The 19997-nt window shown below is 32.3% G+C and overlaps 1 protein-coding gene across 1 annotated transcript; it reads left to right on the top strand.

Annotated features, from left to right (window-relative positions):
- Window positions 1-523: 523 nt before the first annotated feature.
- LOC18031384 (ethylene-responsive transcription factor 2) lies at window positions 524-1298 on the top strand. The gene has a single exon (XM_006421460.2). The coding sequence runs from the start codon at window positions 534-536 to the stop codon at window positions 1155-1157; it is 624 nt and encodes a 207-aa protein (XP_006421523.1). The 5' UTR covers window positions 524-533; the 3' UTR covers window positions 1158-1298.
- Window positions 1299-19997: the final 18699 nt, after the last annotated feature.

The following is a 19997-nucleotide window of genomic DNA, read 5'->3' as shown; positions in this document are numbered from 1 at the left end:
TATATTCTTTTAGAAAATGCTAAAAACACATAGTGTGTTGTCAGAACTAAGATAAAATTCATGTTTCTTTAATTGATTTTTCACTTGAGTCAATCAATTTTAGGACAGTTGTTACATTACATAATTATATAACATACGTCAACTCAACAGTTAATATCATATAATTTTTGTTGTTTATACTTTTGTGTTACTGATAACAGCTGTGGAGTTGACATGTTTCATAATTATGTAACTTAATAGCCCACGATATCAGTTTTATACTTTGGTATTCTGTTCCTTTAATATTATTTCTCATCACTTTCAATTTTATATTAACAAAGATGACATCATCCCATGATATCATCTATCCACCACGTGTCCAATTGTCCCCGTATATTGAATTTTCATTGAAACTCCATTAATAATAAAGCCACTGCCACCACTTCATGAATTTTCTTCATCTCATCTTGTCATCTTCCCATCTTCTCATTCTATATAAACCCCCATAACCCCTCTTATCTGAAAATCCTATATTTATTTCTCAAAAAGCAAAAATGATTTCTCATCTTCACCATCATCAATATCATGGAAGCTCAAGCTCCAATAAAAATGATGGTCTCGTGATCAGTTCTTGTTTAACAGAGAACTGGGGAGACTTGCCGTTAAGAGTTAACGACTCCGAGGACATGATCATCTTCAACTACCTCCATGACGCCGTCAACTCAGGCTGGTCTCCGTTAGATTCAACGGCAACGTCTAGCGTAAAAGCCGAGTCAGTAAGTGATAATTACAAAAATAATAATAATATCAATAATCAGAAGATGTGTAGAGGAGGGAGGCACTATAGAGGAGTGAGGCAGAGGCCATGGGGTAAGTTCGCGGCTGAGATAAGGGACCCAGCTAAGAATGGAGCTAGGGTTTGGCTTGGAACTTACGAGACGGCTGAGGAAGCTGCTCTGGCTTATGATCGAGCCGCTTTTGATATCCGTGGCTCGAAGGCTCTGCTTAATTTTCCCCACAGGATTGGCTCCGACGAGCCTCCGCCAGTCAGAGTTACGGCTAAGCGAAGTCATTCGGTAGACTCGGCGGCTGCGGCTAAGAGGAGAAAAGATTCAGCGGCGGCTAAGGAGCATCAATTGACCATGCTGCCAGCTGGCGAGCACTTATTGGTAAATTGAGTTTTCGGAAATCAAATGACAATTTTGGTTTGTGCTGTGTACAAAATTGTAACAGTGGTTCAAAAGTCCAGAGTAATAGTAACACTACTATTCCAAAATAAGAAATAGCGAAGATTGACACTTTCTCCTATAGTTTCTGGATTTTGCTGTTTATTTTCTATGGTTTTTATAATACTGTTGTATTTTCTTTTTCTTTTTTTTTTAATGTCATAATTTTTACCGAAACTCATCTCAGCCACGAAACAATTACTTTCGAAACAATTACTTTCCTTTTTGTTAAAATTTTGTTAATACCTCATAAAGGAAAACAGTACTGTATAAGACTGTAGATAAATATGAGTAATGCAACGTATATTATTCGGAAAAAATGGAATTTTTAATATTTTTTCGTAATTTTCAACGTCATTTATAGCATCGTCACACTATCATTAATCTTGGACTATAATACCACTTTATTTAAGATAGATCTTTTAAAATTTGAAAGCGATATCATCTATACGATTAGTTTCTTACACAGGTTATTCGATTATATTGCAGCTCAATTAACAATTTAACATCGCTTTCAAATATTTAAAAGAAAATTTGCTCGCTAGATACCCACGACTTGCATCCATTAATTACATAATATAGATTGACCGGTAGGGTACAATAGAAAATATATTTTATTTTTAGTGCTTCAAAATTCAACAGTTTGAATGGAAAGTTTGCGGTTGATGATATAGTCAACTGAGCTTGACTTGTTTAAATCAAAATCTGCTTAATTTAAAAATATTAGGTCATTGGAATTCAAAACTTAAAAAAAGAAAAACTTGAGCTATTTTTTTTATGTTTTATCCACCAAACATGCTAAACTTTCAACCTGCTTGAAACTAATCTAAAAATTTTAGGGAGTAATTTAAATTTTGTTGCTTATGATGCATCAGAAAAATGACAAACTTATATCAAAATGATCATCAATTTGTTTGTTGTTCTTCAACCCCCCCCCCCCCCTTTCTGGGAGACAGAATGATTAATGAATATTACAAATATTTCCGTATCATAGTATCCAATTCCACATCTTAAAAAGATGCATGAATGTTAAAAAAGTGATTAAAAAAATGATTTTTTCATTGTTTAACTCCTTTTGAATGTAAAAAAAAAGTGTGAAATATAAATTAACTTTTAGTTTACCTCTAAATAAATTGACATTTTGCATCGCGTCTCCAAAAGAATTGGCTTATTGTACCTCATACTCAATTCCATTACTTCATCGGTTAAGTTTAATGGTATAGGGATAAAATCGTAAGTTTTTGCCTTAAATTAATTTTAACGAAAATACTCCTTGATTCTATCTCTTTTTCATTTTGTTCTTCTTCTTCTCCGTTTCCTCTCCTTCTTCTTCTCTGTTACTTCTCTTCTTCTTTTTCTCCGTTTCTTCTTAATCTTCGTATTATTAAATGAAGAATATCAACTACCGGAACTTGGCTTGCGAGACTGAGGTGCGTCAGCTGCTTCCTTTCGTTACACAGCTTTCCATGCCATGGCTCATAAACCAAGTAAACAAAATTAAATGCGTCAACTAATGATTAATGGATTAATTTTTCAGATTGGGTTGAAGAATATGGTGGTAGATAAAGATTTTGTTGATGATGAAAATGGTAATGGACAGGACCGAATTTGATTGTGATTCAAATTACAGAGAATGTGCTGTGGTTTTTCTTAAAAAAATTTAATTTGAATTGAATATTATTCCTTATCTCCATATTTCCCTGTGGTCCTGTGGATACCAATTTTTCTTGGTGGTTGTAAGGCTTTTTTGGGAAAAAAAAATAATGGGGACAATGTACATGTGATAAGAAATTTTTTAATTGCAATTAAAATGAAATTCTTTACTTAAAAATGCTAAACAAATTAAATGAGTTTATTTTTTTAATTTGCTCTATAATTAATTTTTTATTTAAGGGCTTTATGTAATTAAACTTATTTATATTCACAAAAGGGTATTTTTGTCGTTTAATTAAAAGTCAGACAGAATCATTAAAAATAACTGATAAAGTAACGGATTGGATGTGGGTGCAATGAATCAATTCTTTTTGGGACAAGGTGCAAAATATCAATTCATTTAGGGTAGGTTAAAAGTTACCCGTTGTATATAAGTCCAATATGAAAGGAATAAAGTTCAACTATGTAGTATTCAGACCCAAAAGTTTCAATCACTTATCTTTGTAATTATGGTGGTGTGAAAATTACTGATCACCAGGAAGCCAAAAGCTTGACGATAATTTTTCCAAGAAAATAGAAAAACTTCCACAAACGTATCAATTATAAGTCTACAGAATGATGTGTCAGCGTGAAGAAACACTAACATGTCCATCGACTACATTGACGTGCGCTAAAGAAGCCACAAGTTATAATAAATTAATTCCACATGGCGTACGTAAGATGCAAATGGGTCAATGGAATTTAATTAATTTATTCTCTACGTGGCATATTTTTCTTCATTAAATCTTTGACAAACCCCAATTTCTCTGCGGTTAAAAGATTTAGCTTAACTTTAATTATAGCGCAATTAAGAAATTTGAGAGGATTTTTTGACCACATGTATCCATGGTAACTTTTTTCCAATGGCCTACTGGTAGTGACTCCAAAAGGAAGTAGACTTTTAACGTGCCCCCGAACCCGAACCGACCCGATCAGGGTGGATCCTCGAAGGCCTCTTCAATCCCTGCTAATTTTTGCCATCTCTACAAAAAAAATAAGGATTCAATACCATGAGTTTTTATTAAACACGAAAACAATTATTGTTACACAAAATAAATAAACAAAATAAAAATTTAAAATAATTTTAATTATTTATTTAATTCTCAATAAAAACTCAATTTAACACTAAATCTTAACCTCTCTGCAAAAGGACGAAAATTTCATTTTTCCCGAAACAATTATCATGGAGACAATAGAATAATTGAATTTGAATATAATCATATTTTGTGCGACGAAAGTCAGGGTAGTGTTGAAAACTGAACATTAATTATATGAATAAAAATTCACGGAAATTTTTTTTTTTTTAATAGATGGAATTAATTAATACATGCATGCATTAGCTTTCTTTCTGTCTTTCTTTCATTTCTTTTCTTTTTTGACAACGAAGATACAGGCTCAATTATTTGGAGTTATAGTTGTTAATTATAGTAGTCAATGGATACGACTAAGGTATTAATGTATTATCTCCGAGTGTCGTTTTTATGATTTCGAAAGCTAAACAAGTGACGGAACCAGTAGTAATCAGACTGATATGGAAAAACATATATTTATTAATAATAATCCATAATTATGAAGCAAAGTCCATTTAGGAGAAAGATGGATCAATTGTAACAAATAACAATCTTTGATGATTCTTATAATTGAGCGCATTATAAAAGAGCAGTTCCCAATTTTTCAATTAATCCCACAAAAAACTTTGAAATGATTTTTCTCTCTCAATATCTCTCATTTAATTTTTTTTTTTCCATTACATTGATTTACTGTTATTACATCAGACTATAGTTAATATTTACAATTAAACTATTAATGAGATTAGTTTACATTATTCTCTTGAAGTATTGTCCAAGTTTTAACCCTTACTAATATTTGACAGACGCCTAGTCTACTTACATCTTTCAATTAATTCCTACTTTACCTTTAATTTATTTTTTCCTTTTCCATGCACCCCACTATATAAAACTTAAAAAATCAAGTTATTATATCTAATTAATTAAAAAAAAATCTAGTCATTAACTCTAAAAATCTCTCTCTTACTTTCTAAGTAGGGATGACAAAAATCCCCACGGGGACGAGACATCTAAGGGATTTTCCTCATTTGGGGAGAGTATGGGGACGATTTTATATTCAATTTCTTATTCGGAAAAGAGATGAGGATGATTTTTTACCCAATTTCTTTTTTAGGGAAGGGACAAGGATGAGCTTGAATCCCCATCCCCTCTCCAGTCCCCATTTTCCCAATTTGATTTTTAATTCTAATTTTATTTTTTAGAAATAGTAATGAATAAATAATAAAATCTAAATAATAAAATATTAGTATAAATAGAAAATATAAAAATATTTATACAAATATATTATGAAATTTTCGGGCCCAAGTAACAAATTGGAGTCCTAAATTACTATTTGATAAGGTCTTATTCAAAAGGCCTTGGTCCAAAATTTTTTATTTTTAAATTTTATCTAATAAACAAAAATTAAAGTAAAAGCTAAAGTTATAACATCCAAACTTTACTAAGGTGTATTGTCAAACTTTACTTTTATTTAAATTTTTTATTTTAATAGATTAAATCAAATTTAAAAACTAAAAATATATTGGTTATTTAGGGGTTTTTCGGAGATTAAGGATCTTTGGGGATCTCTTTTTATTATTTGAAGAGGGGACGTGGATTCCTTTAAGCAATTCTGATGGGGACTGAGACGGGATGGAAACATATGCAAAATATCAAGGATGGGTACGGGGATATCAATCTCCTCCCCTACCCTCTCCATTGCCATCCCTATTTTCTAAGGGTATTTTTTTTTAATAATTTACCATATTAGAAATCATGAGGAAAGTGTGCGATCGTATAAAAGAATAACTTCAAAGTTTATATTATGAACTTCTATACTTGATTTCTGAATCAAAGAAAATAAAATATTGATAAAAGGATTTTAATGCTCGCGTTTATTACATGTTTATAGTCGTCCAAGACAAGCTTCTCTACAGAGACTATGAAGTCAAGCTGGGATCAAGGAAAACACAGTAATAGTCAAGTTAAGGCTAATTGCATTATTCTTCTTGTTAAAGGATAATCTGTAACTTTCCCTGATCCTGTAAAATAATCCAATGATAATTTTTTATTGTGTTATTATTTTTTTTATTGCAAATTGGGCACAATAGATGAAGGCAATATGTAGAAGTATACAATCAAAATTGTAGACATGGCACGTTTGAAATTGCTTTCAAAAGGTTTTAAAGTAATTTTGAAAAGTTAAAAATTAATTTTGATATTTGGTAAATTTTTTTAAAAATTATTTTTGACAAAATCACCCCATCTGCTTCATTTTGAAAAGATTTAGACTATTGACACTCCTTTAAAATCCTTTTAAAATCCCTCTTCTATTACAATTACATTTGAGGACAAATACTCTAATATATCTCACATCTATTTTATCTCACTTCAAACTCTTGTATCATATCTCTTAGAAAAACAAGAAGAAAGAAAGAAAGAAAGAAAGAAAGAAAGAAAGAAAGAGAGAAAACTTTGTATTTTTTCTCTTATCAAACTCACACACGCCATTTTTTTCCTTCAAATTCTCTGCATATTTTCTTCAATAACTATGAGAATCTGTTGATTATGAACAAAACACATCCTGATAAAATTACCTAGCTTTTTTCTTCATGCTTAGACTAAAATTTTTTACATCATAATCTTAAAGATGTTCTATTTAATTCATTGATTTTATCCAGAAGTTTATCACCTACAGAAATTGTATGTGAGTGAGAAAATAATAGAAAATTGAAAGATTCACAAATAAAATGTGCTTACTTGAAATAAGGGTATTTTTGGCACTAAATTTAGTATAATTGAGAAGGGCGCTCTAAAAGAATTTTAGAAGGGACCAATGGACTTTTGGTATAATGAGAGAATGATTGGTTTGAGCCTCCATAAAAGTTTTATGTAGGTTAGTTTCAGTACTCCCTCAATTATTAACTAATTGAGTGGAAACAATCTCTTCCTTACAAAATGTGAGTGGAGTAGGCGGGGTCGAATAGTAGAGAGGGTTTAAACTCTCTCAATTATTAGCTAATTGAGTGGAGACAATTTCTCCCTTATGAAATGTGAGTGGAGTAGGCACCCCTCAAATATTAGAGATGGTTTAAAGAATTTGACCAAGTGCTTTAGTGGGTCAATGTATGACAGATGTCCCAGTTATATAATATGATTGTAAATATTAATTGTAATGTTTGATATAATATCAGTAACAATTTGTGTATAACAGAATTAAAAAAAAAAAGAATTTTAGAAGAGTACCAATAGTCAAACTCTTTTGAAAAGTATGGAAGAAGTAACTTTTCAAAATTGAATTTTAGGAATCACTTTTTTATTTAATACTTCTTGTATATATATATATATATATATATATATATATATATATATCATATCTATTATAAAAATTTAAGATTGTCCTTATTAATTAGGAAATAAAATTATTAACTTTAAAAATATTATTATAAATACCAATTATATTGAGATAATAATATAGAATATTTATTTTAGATACAATTATTATAGGTACACAACAAAAAAATATTATATATATATATATTAGCAGTAAAATTTATCAAATACATATGACTACTTTTAAAATTCACTGCACTTTAAAAATAAATTTTACCAAACGTTTAACTGATTTACTTCACAACTAATTATATCCAAAACATAGTTAATAGAAATTATTTTAAAAATTATAATATTACCAAACTGACCCTCAGAAAAACATATGAAAAAGAAATGGAGTAATTTTGAGAAGCAAAGGAAAAAGAAACAGTAATTTTGAGTTAATAACTCAAATCTATATTATTTGACCTATTTGATTTAGAAATGGAGTAAAAACTTGTGTGAAATGCTGAAAACGTCCCTCTAAAATGAGATTATTATGGGTTGGGCTAGCTGGGCTGGACGGTCCAAACATTTATCAAACTCAGCCTAGTGAAATTTTCCTCATTCAAAAGGCAATGGGCCAACAAGGCCTACAAATGATAAAATTTTGTTGGAGTCGTTGATTTATTTGAGTGGTGTGCTATTGGCAATTTGGCAGTTTTCAACTCAGTAAAACTCTCTTGAATTCCTATTTTTATGTTTATAGTTCCATTCCTAGTTAAAATTACATAAAATGATAAAAATAAATTTTAATTAATATCAAACTTGATTTCTTATTTTTGATATTAATTCTTCACATCAATTATTTTATTGGGATTTTTGCTATTTTGCCCTTAATTTTCGACATCAAGGAACACCGGCGGGTTGCCCATCGAGTCGTCCATGATGGGACTGGCTCGATCAGTTAATTAAGAAATAATCCGCCGAAATGGAAGTTACAGAAGTTGAACGCGGAGGGGGCGGTTTTTTATTTTGAATGAAGAAGTTGATGAGAAGTCAAATAACTTCTCCATCACGAACTTCTTTCTTGCAGAGACATGATATGACAGATTGTATCAACGAAAAATAGCCCTGGCCTATTGTATTGATTTATGTTCTTAAGCGATGACAAGAGTAGACTATTCTATATTGCTGCAATTGCCTTCCAATCCAAAAATAGCAACTTAACTCTATTAAAGATCGAATTCTGCTCCGATGTGGCATGCAGGTAGGTATTAATTATAGTTAATTAATCACGGAATGCCTAATTTATCAACAGACATGTTCACCTCTGAACTCATGAATTAGTTTTCTTGACTATGAATTAAATCTTAGGGCTTTATAAACATAATAGCTAGAAGAAGTGAAATTATCCCGCCGATTATAATTGCGAGCTTTTCAGATCATAAATAACATGTAGTAAGACTTAAATTCTTATGAATTGCTTAAATATGCAAGCAGCAGAGAAACAAATATTCTTTTTATTATAATCACTCGAATGGTTGAATATATAAGAAGTTCATATATTTATACTAGAGTAAAGAAAACGATTGCTTGCTCAAGGAGATGCATCAAATGAATAAAACAAAAGTTACAGCTGCATTAGCCAATCATTGAAAACCTTCTAGAAATTCCAGCTTGCAGAGTTCACGTGTAGATATTCCTCAGCATAACAGTTCTGCCAGCTCATAGAATACACCTCATCTTCCTCATCAGCTGGTCTCTGGAAATGGTTGCTCAGGTGGCATGCCAGCATGGCCTTGGGGTCAACTGTTGACTCTTCACAATCTGAATTCTCAACACCCTCTCTCAAACTTAAGGTCTTGTCAAAAACATTAAGTTTGCTTCTAAATTGACTGAACTTCTAGTAAGGCAATGGTTTGGTTAGTATGTCTGCAATTTGATCTCTGCTAGCCACAAAACTTATTTCTAGCTCTCCTTAAGTAACTTTATCTCTAATGAAGTGAAGATCTATCTCAAAGTGCTTTGTTTTTGAGTGATACACAGGATTTGTGGCTATTGCTGCTGCACTTGTGCTATCACTCAAAATCATTGGAATTCTTTGCATTTCAATTTTCAACTCACCAAATAAAGAATTAATCCAAGTGATTTCAGTAGTGCATAGAACGATGGCTCTGTACTCAGACTCTGCTATAGATCTTGCTACCATTCCTTGCTTCCTTGAGCTCCAAGGCGGTTAAGAGCTTCACTCTATTGAAAATTGCAACATAGTCAAATTCACCCAAACAATTTTCAAGCATGACGAGTTGAGCGCTTAATCCTAATAACTCGTTTGATTAATGATATTTGAACCTCACAAATTATTCATTAGTCGTAGCTTTTCAATTTATTTTATTACTTTTTAGAATTACCTTTATTTAAAACAAAATTTTATTTTTTTATTCTCCTCCCCCCCCGGTGACCGTAACTCCTCACATTTTATCAACAATAAGCTCATCACCATCACCATCACCACTGCGATTATCTTCTTCACCATTAATCCATTACCTCCACCAACATAGGATGAGTTTCGATACTGAGTTTTGTTAAATTTTATGAACAAATATTGGGCTTTGTTGTTAGCAAAGATATTGGTTTTGATTTTGTGTGACAATTTAAGATTTAGTTCAATTTCTAATTTGGAATTTGATTAGGAGTTAATATTTTATGCAAATAATGAATCAATTAAAAAAAAGAGTGATTGACGTGATAGATGAGAATTTAATGAGAACTTGAGAGAAAAAAATATTTTTTATTTTTTATTTTTTATGACAAGGGCAATTTTAGAATAAATAAAATTCATTAAAAAGTGGGGGTTGGTGAGACAAATTTGTTGTGACATAAAATAGTGCAGCTTGCTTCTACAACATAAGTTAGAAATTAGTCTGAAAAATGTTAAGTTACTGGTAGGAATAGGGGTGGGCAAAAAAACCGTGGTTTTAAAAAAACCGAACCGAACCGGCGGTTTTTTCTAATTCGGATCGGTTTTTATTTTTAAAAAAATCGAAATATATCATTTGTAAAAAATACCGAAATGTCAGTTCGGTATTCGGTTCACTCAGCTGAACCAAAAAACTGAATTATTTTTAGATTTTATTCAATTCAACATGTGTTAAATTTTAATTGATTGTGTAAGATAACTAAAATAAACCTGCACACACACAATCACGGGTATATATATGCTACAATTTCGTACATCTTCCCCAAAATAAACCCTAAAGCTAAAATCAAAGATTCAAAATCGAAACCAAATCCAAATCACCCACCCCAATCCACTGCAATCACGGCCGACGCTACTCACCAGCGATAGTGTCACCGTGCAACACCTTCTTCTCATTGCGCAACATTCTCACCACGCGAAAGCTGCATATTCTTTTCACCGTGAGACAGCTTCAACTCACAGGCTTGAGGCCACCGTGCGACAGCTTCTGCTCTGCTCGCCAGCCACCGCGCGACAGTTTCTGCTTTGCTCGCTAGCCAATAGCCACCGTGCTCTAGTAGGTATGTCAAGCCTTGTTTCTTTAATTTTCTACAATTAGTTGGTGTGTGAGTGAGAACTGAGAACATAAGATATATATGCATGCTATTTTCTTCAATTTTCTAAGTGTTGGCTTAGTGGCTACTGATTGATTTTATTTTGACATGGCTGCCAAATGTCTGTTGACAATTTTGCTTTTGAAAAGTTGACAATGTAAATGAATCTTTAGCGGCCCCTCCTGGTCTAGTTGCTCTTGTGTTGTATCAAGCAAAGGCAGCAGCCAAATAAAAACAAATGTCCAGCAACTTTTTTTTTATTTTTTTTTTAATTTCATTTTCCTCCCATTGTTTTAATATCTATTACTGTGTAGATATAAATTGCATGATTTACAATATATAACTGCTGATTATGTTTATAATATGGCTACTGATTGTATGTTGGACAGTGGCTATATTTACTTATTTTGATTTTATTTTGACATTATAATTGTTCTAATTTTGTAGAATGGTTGACAATGCTGGTGAAGTACAAATTAGTGATAAAGTGCAACAAGTTAGTAGTGAAGAAGAGGTCAGCAGTAGTAAAAAAAGAAAAATTGAGTTGAGATCATTTGTGTAGAAGCATTTTTCGAAGCTCCCTGGAGGACACAGAGCTAAGCGTCATTATTGCGGCAAAAGTTATACAGCCTATAGTAATTCTGGAACAAGTGGTTTGTCGACTCATTAGGATAGATGTAAAGTGTGCAAAAAATTGAAGGCTGCAAATGATGCAAAACAACAGACATTAGTTTGTAAAAAGGGTAAAGGTAAAGATGATGGTACTATTAAAGTTATACACATAGGATTTAATAGAGAGGCTTGTAGAATGACACTTGTGAAAATGATAATTAAAGATGAGTTACCTTTTAGATTTGTAGAGGCTGAAGGGTTTTTGGAGTTCATGGAAACTTGTTGTCCGAAATTTGAGGTACCATTTCGAAGAACAATTACAAGGGATATTCTTGAATTGTATCAAAATGAAAAGGGGCTGCTGAAAAGTATTTTGAGTGCAAATAAACAGAGAGTATGCATTACCACCGACACATGGACTTCAATTCAAATGTCAAACTTTATGGTAGTTACGGCTCACTTTATTGATGAAGAGTGGGTTTTGCACAAGAGGATTCTCACTTTTACACCTATATCTAATCACAAAGGAGATGGCATTGAGAAGTTAATTGAAAATTGTTTGATTGGGGGATTGAGAAGTTGTTCACAATCACAGTGGATAATGCAAGTGCTAATACACTTGCAATAGCTTATGTGATGAAGAAGTTGGCAAATTAGAGTGGAAATTCAATGGTTTTGAATGGTTTATATATGCATGTGAGGTGTTCGGGGCATATAATCAACTTAATTGTGCAAGATGGGTTGTCACAAGTGAGTCAATCAATAGCTAGTATTCGAAATGCGGTGAAATATGTTAGATCCTCTCCGGCAAGATTACAAAAGTTCAAAACATGTGTTGATAGGGAGAAAATCTCACGTGGAGGGCTTATGGTGTTAGACGTGCCGACTCAGTGGAATTCAACATATTTGATGTTAGAACAAACGGTAGCATTTGAGAAAGCATTTGATAGGCTAAAGGAAGATGATGGCCATTATACAAACTGGTTTAATGAGGATGAGAGTGAAAAAAGGAGGGTGGGGCCACCGACTGATAAGGATTGGGAAAATGCAAAGAGGTTAGTCAAGTGTCTTTCGATTTTTTATCATGTGACTTTAAAATTCAGCAGCTCTTTAACATTCACTTCCAATAATTTCTTGAATGAAATGTGGAAAGTTTATATTCATTTGAAGTCACTTATTGATTATAATGATTTTTTGTTAAATCAAATGGGTTACAAGATGGAGGAAAAATTTGTCAAGTATTGGGGTCATTTTTTTTGAAAAGGTTAACATCTTGTTGATTGTGGCAAATGTGCTTAATCCTCGCTGCAAACTTGACTTTGTTATATGGTGTTTTAGTAGCTTGTATGATATTAGAAAGGTTGATGAATTGAGAGCTAACATTAAAAAGTTGTTGTTGAAGCTTCTTGAAAGCTATGGTGGTGAGAGTAATCCAAACATAGGTGAGAGATGTAGGGCTGTGCATGATGGTGTTAGTAGTAGTTTTGAGTCATTTGATCCTTTTACACAATTTAAAAAAAATGAAAGAAAGTTCAAATGATGACATTAGTGGAAAAAATAATGTTGAAAAGTACTTGTCAGAGGCTTGTGAGAGTGCTAGTAATCCCCAGTTTGATATTTTGACTTGGTGGAAATTGAATGGGCCTCAGTATCCGATTTTATCTCAAATTGCCAAAGATGTTTTGGCAATTTCGGTGTCTACTGTGGCTTTTGAATCATCATTTAGTACAGGAGGACACATTCTTGATTCTTTTAGAAGTTTTTTAACTCATAAAACAGCCGAGTCATTAATATGCACTCAAAATTGGCTTTGCTCAACTCTATTAGGAGAGCGTACAATACAACCAAGTTAGGAAGAAGTTGAATTCTATGAATTAGTTGAAACAGGTAATATTGTAATTTATTATGTTATTTTTTTCTATTTCACTTATAACATTTTGTATATTAGAATTAATGATTTTAATATAATTGTTTCAATTTCTTGAAGAATTTTTTAGACCAATGCAATCTTAAGAACAACAGCAAGTAGCTGAGGAGCAAATGATAGTTGATTGATGTTGCTTACCAGTAAGTTTTCTTTATTTTTTTTAAAACTAGCATCTTATTTATATAGATTGTTTATTTAATTATTTATTGTTAAATTTTTTTTTATAGATCCAAATATTGAGTTGGAAAATGCCTAAAGTTGATGTTGATATTGATGAAGATGGGAGAATGTTGTTGCCATTTGTTTGCAATTTTTTTTTTTGGGTGAAGATGGGAGAATGTTGTTGGTGTTTGTTTCTAAATTTTCTTTTTATTTTGTGTTGTAAGTTGTAATTGTTGTTATTTTTATTTGTCTTTACAACATTATGATTATATTTATATAGATGGAGTATTGGAGTTTGGTTATGTATTTGAAATTTTAATATTTCATATTTTGTGAGTATTTTATTAATAGTTAGCAAGATATTAGTGATAAAATGTGTTTTGAATACTTTATATTTATTGTTAATATTTGTAATGAAATTAGGATGAACTAATTGTTGAAAAAAATTATTGCATTCATGAGGCCCAATGGGCTAAAAATTTAAAAATTCAAAATAGGCCCAGAATCGAAAAAACCGAACCGATCCGAAAAGATCCGTTTGAGTTCGGTTCTTATTGAGTTCGGTTCTTATTAGGTTCTTTTTATAAAATAACCGATTTAAATCGCTTCTACTTAATTTCGATCCGAACCGAACTGAACCGTGCCCACCCCTAGGTAGGAATGATAAAAAAAAATGACTCAACCCACAACCCGATTAACCCAGCTCAAATTCGTAGACTTTAGGTTGAATTTTAGGGCCAATGGTTGGGCTAAGGCTCGAGAATGTGGGCTTGATTATGTTCATGCTTGGGCTAGGGCTTATCAAAAATCTCGAGCTTGATTGTTGTCCCTAAATATTAATTAAAATAGGATTTTAAAACTTCTAAAAACACCTTTAAAAATTTTAAATACTCCTCCTTTATATAAATTAAAAAGCTTGATTAATTAAAAATGTTCAAGAATGAATGGTCTAAATACACCCCTTTATATAAATAAAAAATAAATATAAAGTCAAAAACTCACTTTAGTGATGTTATAACTTGTTGCTTATGTTTTTTTAACAATTTTCTTCACCCTTGCTTCTATGAATTTGATTGCTATCTTAGAAAGCATGTTGCTTGTGAATTATGTGCTTTTATGTATGGCAAAAAGGTCTGGTCTAAGTTTTGGCCCGATTGATTTGACCTGAATTTTTTGGGTTTTGACCTGAATTTAAGGATTTCAGGTTAGGCTCAGGCCTAAATATGAGGGCTTGATTAAAATTCGAATTAGGGTTCAGGCCCTAGCTGGCCCGACCCAACCCGACCTAAAATTTAAAATTAAAAATAAAATGATTTTATTTGTATAATTTTATAAGACATGATTTTAGATTATGCTTATTTTATTATATGTATAATTATATGGTAGAGACCTTAAGTAATTTTTATATTTATATTAAATTTTAATACATAAAGAAGACTATGTCTAGGGATGACAATTATACCTGCAAACCCGCCCTCTACGGATAATTTTGTAGGTTGCGGGTGGGTTTGATATTACAAATTGCAAATTCAGGTGGGTTTGGTATTAGTCCAATATCCGACAGATACCCGCATGGATATCCACCAAACCCGCAATATTTTTTAAATATTTTTAATTTAATTTAATTGAAAAATATTTAAATCTAAAAAATAAATAAAGAAAATAATGCAATTATGCAAAGTGCCAAATAACCAAAGTGTAAGGAACTAAGTTTCTTTAACTTAATTCATGGATTATTATATGCTTATTTTAATATTGTATGGACTATTTTTCTTTAACTTAATGCATGAATTATTTCATTATTATAATTTTTTCTTCGGATTAGTATTTGAAAATTATCATTCTTTGGAAAATATTAATTTTAATCACAATATGCATCATGTTGGATGGGTGCTAATGGTGGTGAATGAAATGAAGATCTTCTCTTGGAGCTTGTGTTGAATGATAATATAAAATGTAATTGTTATTTTTAGATAGTTGTTTGTGGTTTTTTTTAATGGATTTATGCATTGCATACTTAAATTTGAGATTTTGTGTTGGATTGATGTTGAAATTTTAATTTTCTATTTACATTGATTAAATTTATAATTTAGTATATAATGTGAAATTTTAGGTTATTAATATAAATTACATATTAAACATTTGTGATTTTAAATGTGAGAACTCGTAAAAAATCGGCCGAGTACCATGGTGGGTTTGGTAATTGTCAAAATGCATAACATGTGAGTTTTCTTAAAAAATAAAAACAAGCAGTGGGTGTGGGTGTGGGTGAGGGTTTGGTAATCTAAATTTTGTGCAGGTGCGAGTTTGGTAATAACAAACTTATTATGGGCGGTGCCCATGACCATCCCTAACTATGACAATTTTTAAAAAATTTTAAATCACTTATATGTTAAAAATTTCTTAAAAATTATGAAATTCGGGCTTAGAAAAGAGCCCGCCCAACCCGAAATTTAAATAATCGAGTTTTTACAAATTGCCATCCTTGCTTCTTGTACTTTGTCGTGTTTATGTGCTTGATTTACTTCACTTATTTGCTTTGTTGGACTTGTTCTTTACTTGATTGCTTTGCTCCTACTTGCTCTGCTTTTCATCACTTGCTGTCTTCATGTTTCTGATTTACTTGCTCTCTTTTGCTTTTATAATGAAATATTATATTCTCTTAGATGTTATGCTTGCTTTTTTCATGAGTTAATTAATTTCAAGGGCTTGACTTATTATGTATTTATTGAGTTTAATTAGTGTATTTTATATCTAACTTCTTATTTGGAGAAGGAATGAGGATAATTTAATACCCAATATCTTATTCGGAGAAGGGACGAAGATTCGACGAAATCTCATCCTCTCCTTATTTCTCTATTCATATTTATATTGAATAAGGATCAATGTAAATAAAAAAAAAAACATCATAGTTTTGTTGATGATTTATACCGTGTGACTTTTTGTAATAGATTAATATTAATGTAAGAGATATTATAATTTTTATGAATGTATTCAAATTTGAAAGTTTTGTTTTGCTTAAATTTCATAGATTGTCTTGTAATGTTGATGACGTTGAGTTAGTTTGATGGAAATGATTTTAATTACTTTAGTTTATTTTGATATTTTTGTTTTGGTAATTCAATTTTATTCTTTTACTTTAATATGTTAAATCAAGCTCCAAAAATAAAAGTTTCGGTTATTCGAAGATTAAGTATTGGGGATCCCCTCCCCTCCCCTCAAGTAATTATGATGGGGTCGGGGAGGGTATGAATTTCAAAGAGTATCAGAGATGGGTACAAAAATGTTGATGCCTTCCCCTATTCTCCCCATTGCCATCCCTAGCTAGATCTAAGAAGCTTCTTTAGGTATGTGTTGGATCTAATTAGGTCTTACACAAGGCAATAATCAAAGCCTTAGCACCTAACTTTCTTAATTATTTAATAAGTTTTGCATGCTTAATTACTACATTATCCCTCTTTTTGTTGTTCTTGAATTTCTTCAAAGAACAATTTTGCCATTCCAAAAGCTACAAATTCATCTTTTTAATTATGGATTAAGATTCAGAACTGAACAAAGTTTTTATTGAGCACTAAATTAATGACTAGAATTGTTTTAAATTTATATTTTCTTATTTATCTTATTTAATAACTATTGATTCAGTGTTCAATAAAAACTTAGCTCAATACTAAATCCTTATCCTTTAATTATTTAACCGGTGTTATCAAGTAAGAAAATTTTTCCTCTATTTTCTCTATTGCCTTGATGGGTTTTCAACTCATGCATTTTGTTTAGAGAAGAAAAAATTTCGAAGACTGAAAAAAATTTAGGCAAAGATTTAAAGATGCTTTTCCAAGGGATGTGTCTCTGATTTCGGTAGATTAGTCAAAAGATGCTGGGGTTTTTATTTTCTAATCGTGACAGTGGTAAAAGTCTTTCAGCGTATGTGGTAGCAAGGCTAAAGTTTCCTCTTCATCCTTTCATTCGACGGTTTTGCAGGCATTACACAATTTGGCTTTACTCCAACTTTGCCCACATGTTATAGAATTTTAGTGGGATTTCTTGTTTTCAACCATTTGTATGGAGCTCTTCAAAAAAAAGAAAAAAAAGTATGGAGAAGAAAATTTCTTACTTGAATAACGTTAGTTGAACCGATAAAGAACGACAGAATTAAAAGTACAGATGAATAGCAAAAGAGACGAATCTATAGCTTTTTCTTTGAAGAAATCAAAGAAAAATGCAAAGGTGATTAATGTGGCGATAAACATTACTATATACATGCAGAACTTATAAATAATTAAATATGTTTAGCTGCCAAGTCTTTGATTACTGCCTTGTGTAAGACCACCAAATTAAGTCCAACGCATACTTAGACAAGCTAATTACATCTAGCACATGCCTAAACAAGTTATTTAGATCCAACACATACCTTTTTTTTTTTTTTTGAAGGGAAAATACCTTCATTTCACAGAAGAAAATAAGTACAGCAAATGAGCTGGGAATGAACCCATCCACACAATAGTTTCAAGTCTCTCTAAAGCTAATTTTGCTAGAGAGTGGGCTAAAACATTACAGGATCTATGAGTATAATGAACACATACTGAGTCAAAATTCTTCAACATACTTTGCACCTCTGAAATAATCCAGTATATCTCGGATCTGCAGCCCTGGTTTTTGTTTACCAGCTTAACAACCTCTTGAGCATCTGATTCCACCACCAGCGAGTTTAAGTTTGCACGATCAGCAATCTGCAGGCCCCAATCAATAGCTTTTGCCTCTGCATAAGTAGCTTCCCCAAAGTATTTAGATACCTTAATAGCTGCTGCAATCACATTCCCATTCTCATCTCGAATTACAGCCCATAGGCCTGAGATTTGCTTCTCTGAGTTGGTAGCAGCATCCACGTTGACTTTGAAGTACCCTCTTTGGGGAGGATTCCAAGCCTTGTGGATCAAGCTTCGCTGATTGCCAATATGAGCAGCTGCTGGAATTTGGGTTCTTTGATAAGCTTCCATCACAGCTTTAGCCTTGGAAACAAGGATTTGAGGATTATCTTTTTTGCCTTTAAAAAGCCAGCTATTCCTTGCATTCCATGTCATCCAAAGAATCACCATCAGAAATTCCAAATCAGCTTTGCTTCTCTTTGAATTTAAATCTAGCAAAAAACTCAGGATATCTTGATCACTACTACCCTTTAGGTTATCTGCAAATCTGGTAGTTTTCCAGATTTTCTTAGCAGCCTTGCAGCCTACAAGAGCATGAAAGATAGTCTCCATTCCATTCTTGCAGAGCTAACACAAGGGTTCCTGAATAATCTTCCTCTTCCACAGATTTTCAGCTGATGGAAAAATGTTCTTTGCAGCCCTCCACATAAAAATTCTTATCTTCTCAGGCAGAGTGAGCAACTAGATAAATTTCCATTGGCTGTTGGAATTTTTTGAACTTGATGGAGTGGCTGGAAGTTTCAGGATCAAAGCAATCTGATAACCACTCTTGACTGTGTATTGGCCTCTCTTATCATAATGCCAAATAACTTCATCCCTCATTGGTCTTCTAGGGAGTGGGATTCTAACAATTGCTGCCGCATCCATTTTGTCAAAAAAGCTGTAAATCAGTCTCTCATTCCAGCAATGCTCATCATCAATTAACTCAGTAACTACTGCATCAGCTGGTAAATTTGGTCTGACAATTGGTTTGAAGGAAGAGGGCCTGGGTAACCAATTCGACTTATGAACCAAAATGCTTTGACCATTTCTAGCCCTCCATCTTGATCCCTTGAAAATAACTTGCCGGCCCCATAAGACGCTTCTCCATATGAAGGAGGGTTTGGAGCCGAGGCCAGCATTCAAAAATTCCTTGTTCTGGAAATATCTAGCTTGTAAAATTCTTGCCACCAGGGAGTTTGGAGATTGCAAAATCCTCCAGCCTTGCTTTGTTAATAACGCTTGATTGAAGCTCGAAAAGTCCCTGAATCCCATACCTCCTCTGCACTTGGACTGACTTAGCTTATCCCATCTTGACCAATGAATATTCTTTTTGTCCTTCTTTGAGCCCCACCAAAAGTTTGATATTACTCTCTGAATATCATCACAAATGCCAAAGGGAATCTTAAAGACACTCATTGCATATGCAGGAATAGCCTGAGCTACAGCCTTAATCAAGGCCTCCTTACCCCCACAGGAGAAGAATTTATGCTGCCAACTTGATACCTTGTTGTAAATCTTGAGCTTGATGTCATTAAAAAAAATACTTCTCTTCCTTCCAATCATAGAAGGCAATCCTAAGTATCTTTAATGCCTTGAGACAATGTTGAACTGAAAAATATCCTTAATTATTGAAGCTTGCCCATCATGGATGTTACCGCTGAGAAACATAGATGATTTCTCGAAGTTGAACAGCTGACCAGAGGCTGTCGAATAGCAGTCAAAGATCTTTTTCAAGTTTTGACAATCAGCAACCGATGCTCTCGTGAAGACCAGACTATCA

The sequence above is a fragment of the Citrus clementina genome, unplaced genomic scaffold (assembly GCF_000493195.1).
Source record: "Citrus clementina cultivar Clemenules unplaced genomic scaffold, Citrus_clementina_v1.0 scaffold_9, whole genome shotgun sequence".
Lineage (NCBI taxonomy): Eukaryota > Viridiplantae > Streptophyta > Magnoliopsida > Sapindales > Rutaceae > Citrus > Citrus x clementina.
The sequence above is the reverse complement of the archived record's forward strand: the minus strand, read 5'-3'. Positions and strand labels throughout refer to the sequence as shown.